Source organism: Labrus bergylta, chromosome 9 (assembly GCF_963930695.1).
Source record: "Labrus bergylta chromosome 9, fLabBer1.1, whole genome shotgun sequence".
Taxonomy (NCBI): domain Eukaryota; kingdom Metazoa; phylum Chordata; class Actinopteri; order Labriformes; family Labridae; genus Labrus; species Labrus bergylta.
Window position 1 is genome coordinate 28,299,790 of NC_089203.1, and position 19,429 is coordinate 28,319,218.

Below are 19,429 nucleotides of genomic sequence, written 5' to 3' on the forward strand. Positions count from 1 at the left end.
GAAACTTGTGTAGAACAATCCAGCTGGTTGTTTACTCAGCTCATGAGATTTAGACTTTTTGGAAGCATTTTCAGCCTATTAGCATTTAGACTTCCCCGTATGCAAAGTATTTGAAATGAAAATGCTTCACTAAGTATCATTTCTCTTCTATGATAAAAGCGGCATATTAGAAACTTGTTTTTTGTATATTTTATAACACATTATTCCAGTTTTTTCTCCTATTGAGTCCAAAACGCCTCAAAACAACAACAATAACAACAACAACAACAACAACAGGCAAAGGGACTGCTAATAAAACTAGCCGTCCAGCTAACCTGTGTTTTTTTTTTTTACAGCTGTTATTCTGATAAATGTACATTTACCCCAATTAAAGGAACTAGAGAAGTATGTAAGTGCTGTTTGTGAAGTACGTCCAACTGAGACGGGAAAGAACCAATGACAAGATAGAAGGCGGGACATAACGTTAGGATGAATTTGATTGTATCGGTAGATTAGAAAGAAATCGTTTTAATTTGTTGAATGATTAATAAACACATCTGAGTGCAGGATGAGTCATCAGACAATTAAATGTTGGAAGAGAAAATATGTAAAAGAAATACTCAGATAACACTTCCTAACACAGGAACACTGGAGGAAAACTGGAAAAATGTATTTTGAATTTCATGGGGTTCTTTAAATAAAGGGAAATAAATGCACTCCTTCTCACAGGTCAACTATATAAATAGATGTCATGTAATGTCCAAGCAGCCTCTCCAGCCACTCGCCTCGTACTTTCTAACTCGGGCCACAGATTTTCACCGTCGTGGATCAGCGCTGATCCTCGTCTGAATGTCGAGCTCACGTCTTAATGAGCAGGCAGCAGAGCGAGCGGATGAAGGATTAGACTTACAACTGATTTACTGGGGGAGGAAAAAACAAACGTAATTGGCTCCTGGCAGCTCTTGTCAATATTTAACCATCATTGAAGAGTTTTTTGGTTTTTTTCTAGAGAGTTGGGAGGATAGAAAAAATGAACTTCATAAAAAGTATGTGATAATCATGGAGGCAGCAGAGAGTCAGATATCATGATTTACACTTTTACTCTTTTAATAAAGCCTACAAAAGTCTGCTTCCTACAACTCCCATCATGCAACTCGCCAGAACATCATCATTAAACCTTCCTGCTGAACGTTGAAAATAACTACACCTCTATGATTTTGATTTAAATCTTAGGGTTTCTATTCAATCAAAGATCAGAATGATATCCAAGAAAGCTAAAAGCTAAATAATCAGATTTAAATGTATAAAAGTCTGTGGATTGTGTCTTTGCACTCAGTTACTTATTTTAGTTTGGAGGGTGTTTTTCTTCAGACTGAGCCATGATCCAGATCATTCTCAGGGTCCAGTCTCTTATAATATTATCATGAAACAATGAACTTATTTTTTGATAAGTCTAATGACAGAGTGTTTCAAAGACACTCGTTGGCCTGTGAATTATTTCGGTATCAGCGCTCATGCGTCGCTCTTGGCAACAACTGGAACATTTATTTTTTTTAACTGTGTACAGAAAAACAATACTCATTTCTTGCTCAATTATTTTATAAGTGAAACATGATTGTAAAAATAAAAAACAAACTCAGGAGTAATAACGCTACTAAGCACATTAGAGATTCAGCGAGCCTCTGTTTTTCAGTTCTGACCCGATTCTGATACGTCTGTATCAATACTAATACTTTTATCATCATAACTAATAATGTTATTGATGTTGTTGTTTTTAGAATGTGTAAGGCTGGCTTCACATACAAACAGGAAGCAGCAACAGCCGTCAGGATTTTCAAATTAAATCTTTTCAACTGAAGTGCAAGAATTGTACTTTTTAAACATACCTAAGGAGCTGTCTGACCGTCGCCATGGAGACGACTTGTGGACACAGTTCAGTCTGACTCAATGTGAGACTGTGCGAGCTGAGAATGTGCACAAACATATTTCGTGATCAGTGATGTGGATCGGCTGATATCTGATATGTAAACTACTTTATCAGACCTGATACTGAGAAGAGATCGGACCTGTCCTATCTCTAAACCACATAAACTTTCAATCTAAAAAACAAGACCATGAAACTCTAAGTCCTAGAAGGTCTTTTCTTCAGATGACACAGGATGTACAGCAGCTGAGCAGTTCTGGAGAAAGGTGAGTAAGAACTGTATTTGCACAATTAGAGAATAAATGAGTGAATCACTTAGTCAGCTTCAGACGAGTCGGCCCGAGCTGCTGCCGGCTGTCATCAAGTGATCTGAGCTCTACTGACCTTTCCTCCCTGCAGATCACGCAGGGAGAAAAGACGATGACATTCCTCTGATAACTGTGTGCTGATGTGAGCTAATTCATCTAAAAAAAAGCTGAGGCTCTGGTTAGCGAAACATTCAGCTGATGATCAGGGAAAGTGTTCAGAGTTCGACCGGAGGCCGAGTCCTGACAGCTGATGGTGATGATACATGAAGGCAGCAGGATGGAGGAGGAGGAAGTAAAACCAGTAGGGGGTTTATTAAAGGGTACATCATGGGGGGAAGTTTCATACAATGGAGCTGTAACAACATTCATATTTCAAACAGGGTTTTTTTTTTTAACATGTCATTTGAACACAGATTAACTCTCTAATGTTGCTGTTTTTAGAAAATATAATCAAATAATTTACAGGCTTTGTGGTTTAGTTGTTCTATGTTTTACATGGTTTGTACTTAAAAAAGTAAATGCAGGGTTGCAGAAAACAGAGTTGCAGTGTCATCCTATATCTATGCATCATCTATAAAATAACTCTCTCAACAAGCCAAGAAAAGCAACTCTGAGTCAAAAGCTGGAAAATGTAAAATCTTTCTAATAACCATAAAGAGAAATAAGACTACACAAACTTTTTCTCTGTCCATCTCTTTCTTCCTGCCTCCCTCACAGCCCGGCACAGTGTCCACTGATGTCTGTCCAACATGAGTCTGGTTCTGCTCGAGGTCTCTGCCCGTTAAAAGGATGTTTTTTTCCTTTGGCACTGACACTTTGCTAATTGTTGTGTATCGCTGTGCTCACAGTGGATCCATGTTGGGTCTTTGGGACGCAATATAACAAGAGAGTAAGGTCTTCTCTTTTTAGTTTAGTTTATTCCTCTTGTATGAATCAGGGACAGTGTAAGAAAATAACATGAGTCTCACGAGAGAGGAGATGCTTTGTACCACTTTTAGTGAACTAGCTCATTTCCTTCTGTTATCCCTGATGATAGAAACAGTAAAATACAGATCAACCAGTCATGCACGCTCGCACACACACACGCACACACACAATGATTGACACAACAGCCTCATAACGGCCAGATCAACTGACGTGGCTCATTTGTAAAACAAAATAAACATCAGGTGTGATTATATATATATATATATATATATTTTTTTTTTTTTTTTAAATCCTGTGTAAAGTATTTTTAACATAATAACATAATTGACATTTATCATACCAGGTAGATTTTCATATCAAAGAAATGAAATTGAAATCTCCTGCTTACCTATTTAAAAAATGATATATAATATTTAGTGAAGTGATAATTATCTTTTATAGGTAAGGAAAAGCAGAACAAGATCCGCACACCGAGGTCTTACAAGTCTGAGTCAGAGCATGTTGGCTCTAAAAACATCTCTTCATAAATCCTTCAAACGGGAGCTTCTCGGTGTGCCGGTCTCGTTTTCCTCTCCTTACCTTCTCCTGTTGTTTTGGATCCAGAATCCACTGAGGGATCTTTAACCAAAACAAGACGTTAAGTTCACTTCTCTAACCGTTCTCATGGAGGATGATAACAAGTTTCATTTTACTGACATCACATGCAACAACACGAGCACCTTAATCCCTTTTTAACTGAGCATGTGGGCGGAGCTAAAAGAATTGTGTTTTAGTCTCGTAGCTGTGATATCAGCCTTTACAAACACACTACATGTAAACTAAACAGAGACACTCATCCTGTTCAAACAAAATGGAAACACAAAAGACAGAGCCTCCTTCTTCTAAGGAAGAAGGGATTCAAGTTTCAGATTGAGCTTTATATATATATAAAAAAAAATGTTATTGCAGAATTTTTATGTTGTTGTTGTCGACAAGTAGAACGGTAAATCCTGCCATCCCTGATGAAAGATGGCGGACTTTGGTTTGACTATGGTGTCTCGCCCAATGACAGCTCGGATCGGCTCCAGCACCCACACAATCCCGAACAGGAAAAGCGGTAAATAAAGGATGGATGGATGGATGGATGGATGGATGGATGGACTATGGTTTGAGTCCAACATGACGTCTGCTTATGATCAGTCTTATGATCTCTTCTTCTTCTGACATAATTATCATGGAGCTGAAAGAAGGCCGTGATCACAGAGCCTGTTGTCATGAAGCACGACGTGTTTCTACATGTTTTTAAAATCTGTGTCCTCTCGTTCGGTAAAGATTTATTTATTTGGGTTGTATCTGGTTTCACACTGGCTGCTGGGTTAAATACAGCACAGAGCTGCAGCTTCTGCTTCTTAATGACTGAGTCATTCCTCTTCCCCCGGATCACATCTCACTATACAGCGAGCGGCAGAGAGAGAGAGAAAGATGGAAGCATATCAGGTTTTCAACCTCGCTGCCAGAATAGATATGAACGGCCGTTTCTGGGCAGGGGCCGGTCTGAAACCCGAGTCCACCGCGTCTTTAAAAGCTTCAGGAAGTCCCGCTGGACTCCGCTCAGTTCCTCCTGTCACAACCAATTTCCCCTTCAGGACATTTTGCCATCCCCATTTTGTTTTTCTTGTCGACATGGTAATTCAAAAATACTTTTATGACTAACAATTTTGAGGAAGAAATGTTAAAAATACAGTTTCCTGGGAGTGAGCTGTGAACAGTCCTCTAACACAGATATGCCTCGACTCATTACCGACCGTTCAATATTCAAATCTGTCACTACGCCTGAACACAAGAGTTAAAGTGGAGAGATTGACGGGATCCAAACCATGCACTATATTACTATCACTCGAGAGCAGAGTGAGTTTCATGACACCAGACGTCCTTGATCTCTTGAATCAGAATATGTCATTTTGAATGTGTCATTTCAAAAGCTGACTTTCCTCGTCACTGGGGAAATATGTCTTGCTCAATTCTTCCACCCAAATCTGATGTTTTTTTAATACATCATCCATGGCAGCCCAGAGCTGTGTGAAACTTATACTCCAATCAGTTCTAACACGGTGGGAAAACGGTCTGATACCGTATCTTCAAACTCATGTTTTCTACAGGAAACACTGACAACATGACAGATGTTTAAACAATGTTTTTCTCCTCATTGTACTCCACAAAGCTGTGCATATTAATGAGGCTTTATGACTGCATCACGCTGCTCTGTGTGTGGTTTAGTTAAGTTTAGTCAACTTAAACAACATGGCTTTAAAATACGGAAAGGTCACAGAAGACAGCTTCACATGTTGGTAGGTTAGTAGATGTAAACCCTGCACACCAAACCACTAACACTAAAACTAGGCAATCCATACCATGCCTAAGCACGCTTCACCTTCAAAGTCCAGTTCATTTGACGAGCATGAGAGTACAATCACGAGTACACAACCTGGACATGAAGTATAATCGATACCCGCCTCCATTATCGAGAAAACCCAAATTATTATGGTTCTGTTTGTGACTAAAATGACTCAAAATAAGACACAATGTCAGTATTATCTATGTTGTTCTCAGATGTGCAGACTCTACTGCACGTCCCTTTTTTTACTATAGATTTTTTGAGTCAACCTGTCTTGTAATCTATGCACACTTAATGATCTGGGAAAGCAATGCATGTGTTTGTATTAGGACTTTGTGTACAAGAGGTAACCATGCTTAGGCCCAGTTAGTCCTGGAGCAGTGTGAGTGCAGGCCAGCGGGGGAATGGGAGAGGAGACAATCGTGTGGGTGCAAATTAGCCTCCTCTCTAAAGTGTTTTGGTGGTATGTACAGAAAACTGTCAGAAGGTCTCTATAAATATACTGTCAGAAACTATCTCTGCTGTCTATATACTGTCAAAGGGTTGCTTTTAAGGAAAATGTTACAATTTCAATGTGCTGACGGTGCAAGTTTTCTGGTACCTGAGTTTAAGTAGTTAAACAAACTGAAGTAAAATACAGATTTCAGAAGTGTTTTGTACGATATTGATCAAGCAGGTGCTGTAATCTATAAAATGGTTATGAAAATGTCTCCTGCTTGATGTTGTGAGTAAGGTGATTCTGTCTGAAATGGCTCAGTTTGCCGTTCATGCATCATTATAGGTATAATTTAGTGCAGTTGACAGAAACGAGACAATCTTGTTTCAGCACCATTTGCGTCACTCTAAACAAAGCAGCCGAGCAGAGTGGACTCCTGCACTGACTTCCTCACAGCAAATGCTTAGTAAACATTTTTAAAAACCCCCTCTGGTCCCCAGTGTCTGCAGTCCAGCATTAACTTTAATCTGCCAATACCTGCAAATCCCCCTTCGGCATCCCACTCACACACACTCTCACCTTGTCAAACTGAGAAGGTTATATCTAAAAAAAAAAAAAAGGAAAAGGCAACAGCTTTGTGCCACATTTCCGATCGAGTCCTCTGTTTTAAAATGCCTCCCACGTTCATTTGAATCCCGAGAATGACCGCGGCCGACCCCCACAGAGCTGCTGGGACGGCCCGGAGCTCTGAGTGGCCGTAGGTGTGTGTGTGTGTGTGTTATGCAAGACTAATGGATGAAAAAGATCATTGTTTTCTAGACGCCCACAGAGATGGTTCATGTAACAGAGCCGCTTGTGAAATCACAGCTTTTTAACATTTGGGTCTTGGCTTCAGAGGTGCTGATGACTGCTGAGAGCTGGAGGGAGGGAGAGTCCACTGAGGCTGTCATTGTTGATTTTTATCACTGGGTTGAGCTCTGGAGACATCAATCTCTCTTTCTTTCTTTGAACACTTAAAGGGGACATATTATTAAAAATCCACTTCCACAGTGTTGTTGAACATTTATTTGGGTAACCTGAGTGTCTACTGACCCACAACATGTGAAATAAACCCATCCAGTCCTTTGTTTGTTGTCTGCATAAGTTTTACAACACAGAGAAAAATGCTCTGTTTCAAATGTGCTCTACTTGTGATGTCACAGTGGGATTCTGGTCAAACAAAACCCTCCCCTCCCGTGGTATCTCCACCCATGGACTCCACCCCCAGCATAGAGAAAAACTTTACTGCAGGTCCGCCATTTTTATTCTCACTAGTGATGGAGCGATGTCTACGTGGAAAACTCAGGGGGGGGCTCATTGCATTTAAAGAGACACACACACCAAAATGGAGCGTTCTGAGAGAGCTGGTTTATACAGGGTCACAAACCTCCTCTGGTGCTTGATTCATGTTATATTTTGACCAAAGCACAGCACAGATGTTTCATTTAGACCACAGGGGGGCTGTTTGAAAAGGTGGAGGAGGGGGATCATATGTCCTCTTTAAAGGTATTTGTGTATTGGTAAAAAATGACCGTCTAGGGAACACAGGAGAAAATAAATGTAAATGTAAAAGTTGCAGCAGTGAGCGAGCAGGGGGGGGATGAAGACATGTAAATCACCCAATCTGTGTGAGGTCGTGCACGCCGCTTCATCCTTATTTCTGCTTGTTAGTACGACTTTTCCACTCTTATATAAATATTGTCAAATTACAGCATTTCTATCAGGGTAAAAAATGTCATCATAGCATCAGATGCTTTTTCACTGTCCGCCATAGAACCAGATCTACTCACTACTGTGAACTGGATTTACTGAGGTGGCTTGCATCCTCTTCCCTGTTTGCTTTCTGTGTTTAGCTATAATGTGACTCTATAAACACATGAAGATTGAATATTTATACATTTTGGAGCAATGATATTTCTTTTTTTTTGTCTTTTTCTAACTTGCCAAGTGGCAGAGAACGCTGTGTTGAGCATGTGGAGGATAGTGTGTGGTATTTTTGTGATACTGTTACTGAATATTTATGAAAGAGAGTCTGTTTTTTGTTTTTTTTAGTCATGAGAATATTTGTGTATCTTGTTTGCCACATCAGTTTGCATTTCATGCCGTCTTCCTATATCTCTTCTCATTCAGATCTTTTCCTGGGAAGCCACAGAGAGCGTTTATTCAACAGAGACACTGTGAATGTCTTTGTTCTTCAACACATGTGGGAAAGTTATGCCGATGCCATCTCTGGTTCCTCGCAATAAAATGCATCTCACAATCGCAGCATTCTTCTGTTAGCTGAGAGAAGCAGATCTGCTGTGTACTGGTCAAACTGGGACATCAGGGTTTTTGTTTTTTTTAAGGATTATACCAGAAAGTAGAGCAAACTGATATCCTGTATGTGTGCCAATCTGCTGCTAAATGTTGAAGATTGAACACATTTGCATTTCGTTCTGTGGAAAAAACTTTTGGAAACAAAAGTTGAGAAATCACTGAGCATTTATCTCCTTAGGGTTAGGGGGGTTTCACATTCGGGACCCGGGCCCGGATCAGAGTCCGCTTAAGACCTGAAAGTCCGGTTCATGTGTGGAGATGCAAACACAACCGTGCTCAAACAAGGAAGTGGACCGTTATATGATTACATTTTACCAAACGCCTCCTGTCGCTTCAACAACCGCCATATCGGAGCAGCACCGGCCCGTTTCATCCTCTGAGCTGCACGATATGTGGAAGTAGGAAGAGGGTCGTTGTTGGTGTCTCAGAAATAACAAAAACATCCACAGTTAGCAGGATCAACTCAGTCCTCGAGTGGTTGCCATGGTTACTTCTTCCTGCTTTCTTTTGGCGGATTTGCAAACCAACTATGTGCATACTGCCACCTGCTACTCAGGTACAGAACGATGTTACTGATGTGAACACAGACCAGCGGGGGGGAGACAATCGCGCCTCATGTGAAAACGCACTTACTCTCTAATTCATATCTTATATCAACATCCTCTCTTTACAAGTCATGGATTGGCATTCATTCTCAAACGACTGTGAGGAGGAGGAGGCTGCTCGTTCAGGAGTCTCAAGCGTTAAAGCAGCACCTCCGACGTTAACGGCCGCTGATCTTACCTGCTTCTGGGCAGGAACATGGACTCCTTAATGAAGACCGAGCCGGACAGCAGGATGTACCAGCAGCTTCCAACGTCGTCAGGACTAGAAGACAGAAAGAGAAGAGTTGATTAAAACATATATGACTACTGGACACAGTGGAGACAGACAAAATATACTGACCCTGAATCTGAGTGAATACTACTGGCTAGATCAAAGATGTATGAGTCGTCCTCTATTTCTAAATCATCCAATGATTGAAGAATAACGAACATCTTCATTTGTTAGAGCCCCACTTTCTCTAATCTTGACATGTGCCTCGTCATGTGCTTGATCTACAGAGGTTCTGCGAGTTAACGCATCAGCAAACAGCGACTGCTCCCTGTGCCAAATAAAGATCACTGGTTTCAAAACAAGAAAGTGAAAAAAGGAGGAAAACAAGAGAAAGAGAGAGAGATGGAGAGAACTATGAATGAACCGAGGAATCATCTCTCATCCACCCACACCCGTGGCCCTGCTGAAACTCACAGACGATGGAAATTGGGCATCGCAGACGATGTAAACTCTGGCTGACCTCCTGGATGATGCTGCTGGCTGTCAAGTTCTTACAACACCACTTCTACGCAAACACACACGCACACACACTTCCAGCAGACTTACACGGCACTTTAAGACATTTCATTTTTTAGTTTGATGTCATTTCAGACGTTACTAGTGAGCCAAAAAGCCTTTAAAAAAGACGCATCAAAACCGTCTACTGAGGAGAGTTTGCCCTCAGCTTCAAGACTCAGATATTGAATTTAGACTGTTAGTGTTTTGAGCAGGCTTGATATTTTTTGAAATGATGGCACAGAGTTGTTTATTTTTTAATGCATTGCTTTGGTTTCTTTACTCATCGAGCTTATCTCAGGACTTTCACGGCTATCAGAGGGATTGCAGCGGGATAATCTCAGAGCGCTGAGATGCACTGAATCTTTTATGCCTCAGTATGCAGGATTATCAAAAGCGGGCATGTATGGTAGAGCACTGAAAATGTAAACAAATGCATTGGAGATGGATGGAAACTGGAACGTATGCTTTCATCTGTATGCACGGGGTGAGAGGGCTTAAAGTATAACACACTGTATGCAATCTTTGTGCAGGGTCAGGGCAGATATCACACTGAAACAGATCTGCTTTAGTAACAGCCCACATGAAGGTGGGCATGAAGACGTCTTGCAGGCATGCAGCGTCAGTCTTTCAAACCTTCTGTGCTTGACCAATCAGAGACGTTGCAGAGACATGCCCTGCCCCCTAAAAGGTCTTGGACCTTTAGAAAGAATGCAATCCTCCCTTTTTTTAGGGGTAGATCTTTTACCCCAGAACTAAAGTTAGACCCTGGTTCCGATGGTTGAAATACACAGAGGTCCTCAAAAGGTCCCTAGTTCAGGGGGAAAGTTCCCGCGGTTCAAAGGGGGCTTTTGAGACATGTTTAACCTGGGATTTCTGCAGAAATAGGACAGCTTGTGATTCTTGTGAGTTTCGTTTTTAAAATGTCCCTGTATGAAAGTTCCTGAGCAAACCATCTGTTCACCTTGTGACAGTAAGGTGAAAGTAAGGTGGAAGTAGAAAAAAAAACCCAACGAGGAAGTAGTCTCATGTCACGTAGCGCTGACACCATCGTTCAGCGCTGGGAATTCAACATGACAGAGGAAGACAAAAGAATAAGCATGAAAGTAAAAGAACGCTTCTTTTTTTTCTTTTTTTGATGATTGTTAACAAGTAAAACTAAAACTAGTTCCATTAAGAGATTTAGGCTACGGTCATTCTGGTGCCATCTTTGTTTTTAATAAGCATCCTGATTCTTTTCCAAAACAACAGACTTACTCTCAAAATGTGTTAGAATCTCTTTAAAGAGTTCTTAGATAGTTCATGATGAATCAATGAAGCATTATTTATTTTACGTCTGATGCAACCTCTTAAAACTCACATACACTTGATGACTTCTTAAAGAAAAAGGTCACATTTTATTTTGGGCAATACACTGATTGGCTTTCCACTGAGGAATATGATGCACTTTACTGTCCTCTTGGGGAAATTTGTCTTGGACTTAAAGTGCTGCCAAACATTCAGCTGCTTCCACCAGAATCAATAAAAACAATTAAACACTGTTAAAACAATTCAAACCATGACACTGCTGTAAAACCCACACAGCCTCATGAAACACTGAACCTTTGATTGAGGCGGGTGCAAACGAGTTTTTAAAGCAGAGGAGTCTGTCAATGTAGACGACAGGATGTCTAGCAGTCTCATGTCTGTGACAATAAAAACTGCTAAGGTAAGATAAGTTTGTATAGCTGGTTAATTGGTGACATTACTTTTTTTAGTAAGTATCTGCAGATTCATTGACACCTGACATACTCGTTGGTTGAAGCCCAATTTCCAAACTTCTTATCAAACCTAAGGAAAAAGTGGATTTCATAAAACAGTAGAAGAAGAAGAAGAATAACATCATTTTGAAAAGTCTCAGACAAATGAAAACATTTGATGCTTCAACATCAGTCTGCATCAGTCCAGGTCTGACTGGAGTGAAAACCCTGTAATCATCTCTTCTGAGAACTGCAACAAATCTTCACAGCTAATAAAAATAGATGTTTCTTTGTGTGAAGCCTCCGCCTGCCCTGTCTGTTAGCGATCATGCTCAGAAAAGGATTGCCCGGTCATCAAACCCTGAGCCTGGTGGTTAATAAGGTTTGTGGTAATAAGGGCAGCAGCACCTGTGAACATGTTCACCTGGTCTGAGTGAGACTTTTTCATTTACAACCTGAGAGGAAAAGAAAAACTCAAATCAATGACCGGTAACACATCAGCATGCTAGGACTGGATTTTTGCTCACAGAAAGGTAAAGGATGGATGCACCCTCCCCCCCCTCCCCCCCCACCCCCACCCCACAGACACATATATTCACACCTAGCATCACTGTGCTGACCAGGTGTTTCCCCCTCATCCTCTTCACACTTCTCCTTGTAGATCTAATGAGACTGAGGGCAGCAGCCCACCCTACTGACACACTGCTAAATCTCCATCAGCTCACACTCTCCTCTTCCTCCTACTCATCTCCATCCTCTCATGGCTGCTTCTCACACTCAGAGAAGACACGCAGGAAATGCTCAATTATTAATTGCTGACACCAATCGAGGGGAGCACCTCGCATGGAGGAGGAGGAAGATACAACACCCAAAAAGAGAAGGAGATAGTAGACTCTCATGCACCAAGACAGCTTGACTGAACTGGGTCATGCGTATTGGAAGCAGTCGTCAAACGCTAAACATCATCCACCCAAACCTCCCCGAGGAAAGTCTTTAACAGCATGGATCCGGGTTATCCGAGTGCCTCTGGGGCGGGTGAAAGAGGGTAAACCGAGGGTGAATGTAGGATCCATACAGTCCTGGAACGTGAGATGCAGAGTTTTTTAGTCCAGAATGAAAAGTGCTTTTAAAAATGAGAACCAGTTGGTTCGGCTGAACTCAACAAAATGCTGCACAGGGTTTGGACATACGAGATAGTTAAATAACCAGAGTTTCAAAACAGGAGAGGTGTGTCTGCCAAGCACATTCAGTGGTGGAGTATAAACCAACAGCTGACGACATGACCACTGGAAGGGATTGTTGTGGTGTCCTGGACGGGACAATCTCAAGTGACTGAGAATGCCAAAATCATGACATGACATGATGAGCGGTTGGAACACTTTTGCAATCAATTAAATGCCCTTTAAATTCTGATCATAGGTCGGTAGAGAGTTTGGGAGAGGACAATGTTTAGTGGTTTATGATCGGAGACAACTTTGACACAGTTGAAAAATGAAAGATTGATCAGATTAGACGCACCAACGTCTCGTGTTTGGTCTTTAACTCTCTCTTTCTGTTTGGCTCTGATGTAGCGATACATTTACAAGACACAATTATGAACAAAGGAGTGACACTCTGAAATGCTCAGTGTTTCACTTGCTCACTTTTATTCTATAAGGTTTGTACTACACCCACTGAGCTACTTTCTCTTGAATCAGTTCAAATCTAACACTTCCATTTCATTTTATTAAAACGCTCCAAAGACACTATTTTCCTTTTGTGCTCTTTTTTTTTCTATCCAATAAGCTGCCATGTCTGCCCTGTATGTACTGGAGTGTACAGTTATATAAGGTGTCATGGATGTAATGAGGTTTTTAGTGGCTCTCCCGCTGGTTTTCCTCACATACAGTCCTGTGATGTTTCACTGCAGCTGCATGAGAGCGTCACTCCATCCAGAGACTCAACAAGGAATCAAGATGTTAACGACTATGAAATGCTCTTCTTCCGTACGTTATAAGACGTTTATTTTTGGACTTTTTGTGCCTTTATTTTAGAGACAGGAAAGTGGACAGAGCTAAAAAAAAAAATCAGGGAGAGAGAGAGAGTGGAGAGCGATATGCAGGAAAGGAGCTACAGGTCGGATTCAAACCCGTGGCGCCAGCTTAGAGGACTAAAGCCTCTGTAGATGGGGCGCGCACTAACCACTAGGCTACCACTAGGCCCCCATGAGATGTTTAAACTTTAAATATATGAAAAAAGACCACTAGGCCCCCATGAGATGTTTAAACTTTAAATATATAAAAAAAGACAAACTGGTCTTTAAAGCAAAGATTTGTTGCCACACCTAACTGTTGAAGTAACAGCTGTAAGATTTGTGTTTGTATCTTTCTCTTATGGCAAATCCCTTTAAAACAGTTTGGCATGGTAGCCATGGTAACCGTTGTTTTCCTTGGACTGATTCAGCCCCGTCAAGAGGCAAACGTCTAATCTTCCTCTTTTAACTATTTTACATGTCGTACATTTCTCTGACTGTGAGCTTAAAGTGGGGTGGCAGTCATAAAGGGGGGGGGGGGGGGGGGGGTCAAATATTGTGTTTTCATGACAACCAAATCACAAACAAAGAAAGAAAGGACAGGGAGAATGACATTCAGTTTTTTTTTAGTAAAAGCAGAAATAGAGTAGATATTATGCAATCAGATTATCAAGCTGCTTATTTTCACTTTTCACATGATGTCCAATCAGCCACAAACAATGACAATGTTATAGCTTTAAATCTCCTTAATAACAAACAAAAGAAATAGATAGCTGCAACTAGCTTTCATTCACCTATCATTATAAATAAAACATTACACATTTTCATTTTCAAAGTGCCAACCAGAGCTTCTTTTCCCACATGCACTTCGGAAAATGTCAAGTAGATGTCATGACAGCATACCTCTGATATTATCTGAAGTTGTTAGTCATATATGCCTTAAAAAAAACAGCATGAAGTTTCCTCTGTAGGGTGGAGGCAGGGGGGGTCTCAGGAGGAAGGACATGATGTAATAAAGACACCGGGGTCATGAAGTTTACAAGAGATCCAAGATGGCCTGTTTGATAACTAAAGACTGAAATATATTGTTAGCAAGCAAAAAAAGAAAGCTGCTGCTTCATTAGGTTCACAATCACAACCGTCGCTCACTGGTCACCTAATATAAACTGTTCAGTTCAACCTTCCACTTCGCCACCGGGGAACTTTCCTGACTTTTACCTGCTGCGTTCACATAGAAGCTCATCCTGACCTCTGGGAATTTTACAAGAGGGATGTCAGGAAAAATTAAGGTAAAAGTCTGGGTGCAACAAAAAAAATAAATCACATATGCAGCTACTCAGAAACACTTGCAACCAGAAGGTAAAGACATACAACACAAATTCAGGAAGAGTTAATTACCCAAATATTTCCAATAAAGCTTGTGTTCATTGACTAATCATTGGATTGTCTAATTCAATTAAATACTTACAATTTTGACTCCAATTGTAGTTCAAAGTTCAGATTCCCAAACAAGCTAATGCACAACTTCTTCAAAAAAACTCCTTTAATTGACGAGCATATCGTTCTAAGTTGGACCAGTTGATCCAACGAGGGTCAAAAAAGTAACCAGAAGCCACGACTGGTTAAAATGTGTCGGGTCAGCCTCCATCTCAGGAGGGCTTTAGCTCGATAATCTCATGGTGGTAAATCCTGAGAGGTTCAGCCTCTCACAGTATGGGATGTTTTCATGAGATATGGAGTGTGACTATGTGTGTGTGTGTGTGTGTGTGTGTGTGTGTGTGTGTGTGTGTGTGTGTGTGTGTGTGTGTGTGTGTGTGAGCACTTCAGCAATCTAGAGCCGCAGGCGGGAAAGATGAGTACTTTTCTAACCATTACCCTTATCCTCCTATCATTACTCGGGGACTGCCAACTGTTAGAGCTAGGCTGAGTGTGTGGGTCATTAACTAGGTCGCTTGTGTGGATCTGAGTGATTTTATGCAACATTGCATGTGTTGGAGGGAAAGAAAAACACATAAATATGGTGCCAGGGTTTACTTCCAAGTAAAATGTTCTTTTGCATGTCATTCTTCTTTAAATCAAGAGATATTCAGTAAAAAATAACGGTGAGGCTTTTCTCCAACATATCAAGTGCAATAGTATTTACACCTACAAACTAAAAAAACATATCTTCAACATGCAGGAAAGGAGCCACAGGCCGGACTCGAACCCGGGCCGCCAGTCTGGAGGACCACAGCCTCCTTACATGTGGCCTGATCTAGAAACTGCTAGGCGGTCATCATACTCTTATATAAAAATGGTTGTATTTGTTTTCTGTTAAAATAAGGTATATTACAATGTTAAGAGTTTTCAGCTACACCAACATTGACCTGATGGTCTTTACCATTAAAAGGTGACATATTCTCCTCTTCAACCAGTTTAAATAAGTCTCAGAGCTCCCCAAAACATGTGTGTGAAGTTTCTTGTTCTAAATCCACTCTGATCCTGTATTTGATCATGCCTATAAACCCCTCTATTTCAGCCCTGCTCAGAACAGGCTGTTTCTGTGTCTGTACCTTTAAATATGTAAATGAGCTGTGTCTGACCACGCCCCCTCTCTGGAAGGGCTTGGGTTGCTCTGGCTTTCTCGCTCCATGTCCTATTGTTTACGGTGAGAAGGCAGACTCAGAGGGCAGAACAAACACCTAGCTGTGGGAGTGTCACCCACCTGGGGGAGGGGCTACTGCCCTTTGTGATGTCATTAAGGGAACATCTCCAAACGGCCTGTTTGAGCACACATTTTCTGAAAAGTGGAGCAGGAAAAAGACGGAGAGGATGGACTTTTCTCATCATTGGGGGGTTTTTAAACAGACTAGGGACACATATTAGTGATAGAAAAACCCAGTAAAGTGTATTTTGCATGATATGTGACCTTTAAAGGCGTCTCAACTGTAAAATGTTGCTTGTGATACATACTTGAAGCCTGATTTTCCCTCTTTGTAGAACTCTCTTTACAGCTGTGTAAAATATGTCTTAATGTGAATGCCATACTATTTTTAAAACTCAATAAAAGATACTATCCCGTTTAAATTCCCCCATTGACTTTTAGAGCCTTCATTTCCCAGCAGATTATTGCAGTTGTTGTAAACTGGCCCAGAAATGAAGACAGACTGTTAAAAGCTTGTTTTTTTTTGTTTTTTCAGTTGATATGGATCTCACTGAGGAAGAAAGTCAATCTGATCTGCTGCTGTTTAACACCAGGGCTCTTATCAGGGCGGCTTTTTAATAGGTTCACACATGCACACACGAAAACGCTCGTACGGCTTGTAAACTGATGGAGAAATACACGCTAACAAACAGAAACGAGACACTTGTGCAGATTAAATGAACCAATAAAGCACAAAGAGAAGAAAGCTGCTGTGTTTTGATGCTTTAGCCTGGAGGTAAACTTAGAAAAGTACAGACAGTTTGACTCTCCTCTACTCTGGATACTCCTCCTTTATGTAGGACATAATTAAAGCAGGTGGGCTGAATGCATATATAACCTGCATCTGACCCGTTCATAAGAGAGACGGCTGTCACAGATTGATTTGTGATTGACCCTGTAACAAGATGCACTACACTACACTGAAATTATTGAGAAATGTTCAGGGGTGCATGTTGTGTGAGAACGACTTCTGTGACTGTGCAGGTTTACATCATAGTTCTAGAAAAGTCGTTTTTTTTGTACATAATTTATTAATCCCTGAGGGAAATTCTAGTTGACACTCTGTTATTTAGTGACATGCTTCTCACACATATAGGACCTGAGACACACACATGCAGAAACCTGTGGACATGCATTAGTGGAGAGATGTCAGAGTGAAGCTGCTACACAGGCAGCGCACCAGAGCTGGTGGGGGATCAGTGTCCTTCTCAAGGGCACCTTGGCAGTACCAGACCAACCATTTTAGTCCACACTGGGACTTGAACCGGTTCCCAACCCAAGTCCCAACAAACTGAGCTACACTGCTGCAACCACAACAAACCACTATAACTCCCAATGTTTTCCACTATCTCTGCATGATGGAGAGAGGTTTGGGAAAGGTCAGTTCTAAACATGAAAAACACAACGGAGAGTTAAAAGAGCCTTTTAAAGATTAGACCGGCTTAGTGTCGACAAATGAGTCCTTCTGAACATTTACATTTTTCATGGGAAATTGACAAAAACATCTTGATAAACAAAACCACTAGAAATGCAAAGTGAGCTTATGCACAAGGCTTGAATGAATGTGTGTGTGTGTGTGTGTGTGTGTGTGTGTGTGTGTGTGTGTGTGTGTGTGTGTGTGTGTGCATGCATGTGGGTATCGTTTCTATTGGACCTGAGGGAATCTTGCTGAAGCTTGAGTTTTTGTAATGCGACCGCCACTTAATCTGCATTCCTTTTGTTTAATGAGCTCCCACACCTCCGAGTGGGCTTCTAATGAGGTGTTGACTCTTCTCCACAGCACACACACATACACACCCACACACACTCACTGACCCACACTCAGGGAATCAGGAGGCTGAGAGAAGGGGGACAATGGCCCCTCTCTAACCCCCTCGGAGCCTGATAGAGTTAATCAACAGTCTTAATTCTCACCATGGGTGTTCTGGAGAAGTCAACATGTGACGGCAGTGAAACACTGTGTGTGTGATCTCTGCTTACTACAGCTGTGGCAGCTTTTTTTTCCTAAACAGGTCCAAACACAGTCTGAAGCTGTCAATACAGCAGCCTTTCAGCTGAAAGGGGAAAGTGACTGGCGATAGCTTCCTCCTTGTTAAAGCGAGATAACAGATTCAGTGTGGATTCGATGTAACCTGACTTATTGAATCAAGCTGATAAAACTAGAAATGCCTTCTTGGTTCTCTATCTCCATGTTAAGCACTGACACTTCCATAAAAGCGTCGTCTGACTGCGTCTGTGCTTCATGGACATTTATTTTCATCTGTGGACTCACAGGTCGCTCTGCTGTGCGGCCCTGGCACGCCTCCACTCATCAATAACTTTGAGTAATGGAACAGACCCGAGGTGTGCTTTGACCAATCGCAGATGAAACATTGTCACCCCGGCCGCCCCTTGAGTGTTTCTTTATGTGTTTTTTTACGCTTGTAGAGATGTAAGTAAATGATCAAATATCATCAATATCCATTTAGACACCAGCCACATCACATCCATGCATCTCTGCACATCGTGATACTTACTAGTACAGCACTTCATTGGCCTCGTGTCTCTCGTAGCGCACCGACTCGCACATTATCCTGCAGGGACAAAGAGGAAAACAATAAGAGGAAATATTAAATTTTAATGCAATGTTATATAACCACTAAGGGTTCAGCATCAAACACCTCCTGTGACACCCTGGCATCATTATTTATAGTCCACTTTTCTGAGTTTGAGGGGAACATGAAACTATTTCTCACATTTTCCCAATTTACTGTAAACAAGCGTCAGTGACAGGCAGTGAACGTGTCGCTGATTGTAATTTAAATTGGAGTGTTGCATGTGTCATCTGATGCAGGTTGATGAGGGGAATAGCAGCGTCACACTCAGAGCGTCTTGCGGCTGTGTTGCATGAAGGTAAATGGAAGCTGGTGGAGGGGAAGTCACTTGTTCTGCTTCCCTCTGCAACCGTTTGAAACAGGTAAGTATTTCAGTTTGTTACAGAGAGGCCAACCTCAAAATCTAATATAAAAAGATCCTGTACTGCAGGATGATGAAGAAAACATCATTTGGTTTTGTGTTGATGTTAAATGTGGTGAGGTTGTTTTATGTATAGATAGTAGTGTGATGCTAATATTAGCATGGTAGCGTTTCTTTATATCTTTGACTTTGCCAAATGTAATCATGTGCTGTGTCTATGTAGACCTGCTCTTTTTGTAAAGCGTCTTTAGATGACATTTGTTAAAGGAGATCTATTATTCACACTTTAACCTTTAACTAGGTCAGTTTGAGACACCTGTTCAGTAGCGTTGCGAGACGTGTAGCTCAGAAATCTCCTTATTTATCT

The 19,429-nt window shown here is 41.3% G+C and overlaps 1 protein-coding gene across 10 annotated transcripts in view; it reads right to left on the reverse strand.

Moving 5' to 3' along the window:
• Positions 1 to 19,429, reverse strand: part of rapgef2b (Rap guanine nucleotide exchange factor 2b) — a 127,067-nt gene that overhangs the window by 71,886 nt on the left and 35,752 nt on the right. For all 10 annotated transcript variants that reach the window (XR_010666918.1, XR_010666916.1, XR_010666914.1 and 7 more), the window contains exons 3-4: positions 18,624 to 18,680; positions 9,087 to 9,170 (exon numbers count right to left, since the gene is read on the reverse strand). Coding sequence is in view for 2 of the 10 variants with exons in the window: in XM_065959002.1 (XP_065815074.1) it covers positions 9,087 to 9,170; positions 18,624 to 18,680 (141 nt within the window). In the remaining 8 variants the exon portion in view is untranslated. The remainder of the gene's footprint in view (positions 1 to 9,086; positions 9,171 to 18,623; positions 18,681 to 19,429) is intronic.